This window comes from Orbicella franksi, chromosome 3, assembly GCF_964199315.1.
Source record: "Orbicella franksi chromosome 3, jaOrbFran1.1, whole genome shotgun sequence".
Taxonomy (NCBI): Eukaryota; Metazoa; Cnidaria; class Anthozoa; order Scleractinia; family Merulinidae; genus Orbicella; species Orbicella franksi.
The window spans coordinates 7,830,001-7,835,825 of NC_138147.1; the positions used below are offsets into that span (position 1 = coordinate 7,830,001).

The 5,825-nt window shown below is 38.4% G+C and overlaps 1 protein-coding gene across 1 annotated transcript in view; it reads right to left on the reverse strand.

The window, feature by feature from the left end:
• LOC145481038 (uncharacterized) overlaps positions 1 to 4,591 on the reverse strand; it is an 8,710-nt gene extending 4,119 nt beyond the window's left edge. Inside the window, exons 1-2 of the mRNA XM_081459422.1 lie at positions 4,519 to 4,591; positions 1 to 787 (exon numbers count right to left, since the gene is read on the reverse strand). The exon at positions 1 to 787 is cut by the window's left edge and continues 4,119 nt beyond it. Coding sequence (XP_081315548.1) covers positions 1 to 704 — 704 coding nt within the window. The 5' untranslated portion in view covers positions 705 to 787; positions 4,519 to 4,591. The remainder of the gene's footprint in view (positions 788 to 4,518) is intronic.
• Between the last annotated feature and the right edge of the window lie 1,234 nt (positions 4,592 to 5,825).

Sequence of the window (5,825 nt, forward strand, 5' to 3'; positions counted from 1 at the left end):
TCCTTGGCGGTAGCATCAACCATAGTTGTGCTGTCTGAAACAAACTGCATACCTTCAGTACAAGCGACTGAGGCTAGGGCATGAAGAACGGTTGCACCAGTAGCGTCCTTCTTGTCGACGGGTACTCGACTGTCTATTAACTTTGCCAGAAACATAAGGCATCTGTGGTTTGGTGAGTTAGATCGCTCTTCAACGAGATGGATAGCTGATACAAAATGTATTAGGGAACGCCCACTGGAGGAATGCTGGTCCAAATTGCTACACATATCAAGAAGTTGGAATACAGCCTCTAGATCAACCTCCAGGCCCTCCAGAACATATCCCTCAAGCATGTGCAAGAGTGCCGTATTCCCTGCATTGTTGACTTGGTTGACATTGGCCCCATTTTCCAACAAAAGATTACGGATTTCTGGATCTGTAGTATTATACACTGCTGAGAATAGAGGCGAGTCACCATCTTCGTCTACGAGATTCACATTTGCACCACATTCGAGCATGCACCGAACAATGTTGACTTTATTACCTCGTACGGCAGAATGGAATGGAGTGGACGTACCATCGATTAGATTGGAAGTTACAAAGTTAGGGTTTGCTCCTTTCTCCAACAAGTTCTTGACCTCATTGTAGTCATCTGCCATTACAGCTTTAGACAGCTTTTCATTCACATCAATAGACGTCCTATCTGGTGGTCTTGCTTCTGCCATTATTTCAGAGTTAATCTGAATCACGCAGTTTGGGTGAGCAGAGTGAGAGGAATGTAAGCTTGTACAAACTGAACCAATTTTACCTTAAACCAATAAAAAAAGCACAATGACATATCAGGGTTTTGCTTAATTTCTTCCTCTATTCATGCACTGGCAGATGCTTTTCTCTAAAACCAAAATGATCTGAGCTCACCTAAGCAAAGGGGGGGGGGGGGGGGGCAGTCTAGAAAGATTTCAGGAAATTACTATCAATGTGTTCTCACGGGCATTCTTCACTCAAAATTTTGCGCTGAAAATTGCGACGCCTGTTACCAATGTTTCAGTTAACAATGAACTTTTAAATATTATGAACTAAATTTGAGGTTGTGCTTCCTATGATTTTGTCCAGATATTCCACTGAACTTGCCTAAAACATTAATGATAATAGATAGACAGTAACTTAAGGGTTGTATGCACAACCATTGTAACAAATTGCATCCAAATAGTACTTTTTTGCAGAAGTCAATGAACCAAAAACACCTTCATCACTTGATTTATTTTACCAAATTTCGTACACCTACAAAGTGTAATACGAATCTGTTGCAAATTCACGAACAAAATTATGGAAACTCAAAGTTGCCAAATTTTACAAAAAAGTGTACGCCAGGGCAATTGCCCCCTGGCATACAATTCTTTGAAGAATTTGGTAAGTTTGGAGTCCTATATTTGCACAAGTTTGGCACAGACTCTTATCAAACTTTGCTGGTACAATAAATTTGGTGTGATAAATTGATCCATCAAGGTCTTTGTCTGTTTAAATGAAAAATACAGAAAATTGTGATTTTGCGTGAACATCTGTGAGTAGGTCTACTTTGAGAAATAAACTGTATTAAGGTTCTCCAGTGAATTATCACAACTCGTAAAAGAAAAATGGGGGAAACAGGAGGAAGACAGAGGGAGAAGAAATTATTTTGCCCTCTTTTCATCCTATGGCCTTCATTTTTTGCTTATAACTTGTGACAGTTTGTTTCAAAACTTGAGCACTTCACAATGCTCAGAATTTGGCCCCAATTTGACAAAATAACTCGCACTTTTACATACAGCCCTCAATTGGAACTGAGATCCTAGGAAGTAAAATTTGCTGGTGCTGCCACTCCGAAAAAGTAAATGATACTACATTGCATCAGATGTCCCTCCATAGTGATCACAGAATGCAATGTTTGGGTATTACATACCAAATTTCACAGAAAATGGACAAAAGGCAAGTTTTTGGGTACCCAAAACAGCTACTTTGAAATTAAGAGCATTTAAAGTTCACATACGGTGGAATGTTGATCCACTTTAATTAACAATTATTCGCCAAAGGTGAAGTGAACATTGGTGAATATTAACCGAGATGAAGTCAAGATGTATATTCACCAATGTTCACTGAGCCTGAGGCAAATAATTGTTTTAGTAACGGACTAAAACATAAAAACACAGACGCAATAATTGTTTGTGTGCATACACGTATGCAGCCGTAGTTTTAATAATAAAAAAATTTCACAATTTGTGAAGTAAAAATGTGAGTGTTTTGATTGGTTCAAAAACTGAATTTAAATTAGGGAAAAATCCCTGTTTCTGTGAATCTCATGCTATGCAAAATTTTTTCCGTGAATATTATTATTATTATTATGATCATTATTATTATTATTATTATTATTATTATTATTATTATTATTATTATGTTAATCCCACTATGTAAATCATGACGTGGAGCCGTGCCTTTTAAGCCCATCATAAAGCAGTTACCAGAAAATGGAAAAACATAGTTTCCATATTATTGTGAGTACTATCATAGTATATGGCGATGTTCGAGATCAGTTTTTCAAACTGGTCTCGTATCGCCATTTATCCTATACTACTCAAGTTGATTTGCCTACACTCAAGTCCATTGGCCTACACACCTTAAATCGATTTGTGAACATGCTCATTTCACAAACTAATAAAAGCTTACATGTAAGACATTTACATAGTCAACAAAGAATGTGTTCATGTGGCAATTACAGTGTATTGGCATTTAGTTTTCACAAGTAAATGTAAAGGAACCTAGGCATTTGTAAATCAAGCTTTAGTCACATTGAATTTACTGAGATAAAAGTTTGAAAAGATGTGTCCATTTTACTCTGGATGAGTTGTAAGAAAAATTGCTTCACTGGAATGAAATTGAAAGTTCAACACTTAAACTAGTAACTTTAAACACAACTCATGCTTTAATTGACACAGAGATTATGGCAGAGTTCGGTTCAGTGTTGGGTGATGTTAGCTGTGTTTCATCAGTTTTTGCGGACTACATGTAAATGAATTTCTTGAAAGTCAATACCTATTGGTTCTCTCTATTTATGTTAGCGCATTGACTCAAGATGCATTGGCCATTTGACTTAATGTGTAGGTGAATCAACTTCAGTGTAAGCCAGAACTGACTTATGGGCAAAACGACTTAAGGTGGCTCCCTAGAGTATTAATGACTACCCTCCCTATGGAGTGTGAGTTAGAAAAGGAAACTTTCTTAAAGTTTTCCCTGTAGAGATTTACCAATATGGGTACTGTTAAGAGTGATCTGAGAGTGTCGAGAATCGGAAGACAGTCACGAAAAATCAATTTTTCTTTTATTTCGCCAAAACATACCTTTTGGTGAACTTATTCATGGAAAAATAGTTTAAAGTTCCAACGATTTATTTTACAGCCAAAATTTAAGAAAGGTCGAAATTTGCATGTAATGGCGGTTTTTGCAGCTTAAAATGAGGCAATTGGATATGAGAAACTAATTTGCTACGGTTTGAAGCGTATATTCTATCATATTTTTAAAGGACTCTTGACTGAGCAAGACGATGAAAACAGCCACGACTGTGTGTGCCACTCAGTGTCTCATCTCAAATATAAACTTGGTCGACCTTGTCGAATTTCGGAAAAGCCAGTACAAGTGTGTGTGTTATTTAAGCACGATGTTTGGGTGAAAGTTTTTGATAGTCATTGCGTTGAGATGGGTGTAGAAGCCGTTGAGATGGACTTACAATACAATAAGCTTTAAAATGATACCAAATTGGTGTCAATTGAAAAGTCACGTGACGAGTTATTCACTTCCGGAAAAGCCAGTACAAGTGTGTATGTTATGAAAGCACGATGTTCGGGTGAAATTTTTCAATAGTAATTGCGTTGAGATGGGTGTAGAAGCCATTGAGATGGACTAATAAGATGGTAAGCTTTAAAAGGATACCACGTTGGTGTCAATTGAAAAGTCACGCAACGAGTTATTCACTCCTGAACAAAGGATATTTACCGCATCTTTTTACAAATTTACGTGAGCGTTTGGCGCAAATTAATAACTTTGAATGCAGCTAGAAATTGTTTTTGAGCAATTGGTAAAGATATTTAAATGATTTTATGTTCTAATTTCCACTACTGAATTTTAAGTCGAATTGGCAGACAGTTTCAGCCGGTCGAATTGGCAGATGGTGAATTGGCAGTTAATTGGAAGACAACTTCAGCTTGGTGGAAGGAAATCAATCCACCCAGGGGCATTTCACCACAATGTTGCTTTGGTGCTTCTCACACGGCCCAGTTGCAAAAGAGTCAAACAATGATACATGGCTCAACTCGGGGCTTTCGCAATTTTCACAAAAAATTGTAACATTATGCTCACTATTCTCAATGTACACTGTAACATAACACTATGTATGTTGATTTACTGTCTTGATACCGAAACAAAAGAAGGTCAGATCAAGTCGAAGGATCGGGAATTCTGTTCACTATAAACTACATCATCCTCACCGATCAAAAGTGAAAAATCACTTACTCGTTAATCTTTTCAGGTGCTTTTGAATTTCCTCGAAATCTTTTTTCTTCCTTCTTTTGCACGACTGAGCAACTGTTTGTATCTTTTAGCGCTAGGTAACCAGGTCAGTAAAGGACAGCAAAGTTCCTCGTTCTCTGGCTCTCTCTTCTCTGCTTCCCTTGATCGAAGAGAGAGCCTGGGAACGAGTTTGAGGAAAGGTATGGAATGTGGACAAGGAAAATGGAGTGGGAGATGGATCATTTACGGACGGTGCCTCCTAATTGCAAAGGTATTTTGCCTGGCTTATGACTATGCGGGAAGAGAATATCTTAGCGAGTGCTATTAGAATCCATAAAGAAATTCTGGGATAACCTCGCATATTTCGGAGATAAAGGCGTCAATGTGAGAAAAGATGTTGGCGTCATCATTTTTCGAAACAAACAAAGCAAAAGTTATCTTCACGGATTTCCTTTGAACTTGACTTCACATAAGCAAAATCAACAAAAACTCTGAAATGCTTAACAATATGTAACGAATGGTGACATATCAACTACAACTGTGTCATTTCCGTCCGTGAAACATGAAAGCTATCCTCTCGTTTGCAACAAATATAAACTAATTAACAAATTGACGTCAGTTTTTTATGCGTCTGTCCTCTTATTGATGATAAATTGCGTCACAACACTGTCAAAGTGCCTGTGGAACCACGAGCCGCAGGCGAGTGGATCCGCAGCAAAATACAGTGTTGCAAGTTGAGGGAACATGTTGCGCAAAGTGGACTCGAGTTCTACTCTCTGCAACAAATTTTAGTTTTGCTGCTCGTATTACCACTGAAGCTACAACTTGTCTCACAACAAATTTGAATTCAACGCAGCAAACGATACAAACATGGCGGACGCTCAAGACGAGCGTCGGACAGTCGAAGTAGGCAAGTAACTCTCGGAAAGTCATAAATTTGCCCTGTACAAAGACCTCGGGGGCTATCATAGTCTTTGGGACACCTTGTTAGTCCCTTCAAAACAAGCAGGAAAAAAGGCAAAAGGCCTGGAAGAACTGGCCCAAAAATACAACTTTTCGCCTAGCTATCTGAAACGACACTGAGCTTCATACTGAGAGAACTTCGCTGGCACGGAAAATTGAGAAGAAAATGACGGCCAGAAGTCGAAGTGGAAGTTCGTGGAAACGCTAAATTATATGAAAGAAGGCGCCATCTTTATTTACACACGATTGACCAATTTTACGCGAAGAATTCCGCAGACTTGCAACACTGTATTTTGTTGCGAGACAAGTTGGTCACAAACGTGGTAATACGCGCAATAGAGGGTTTC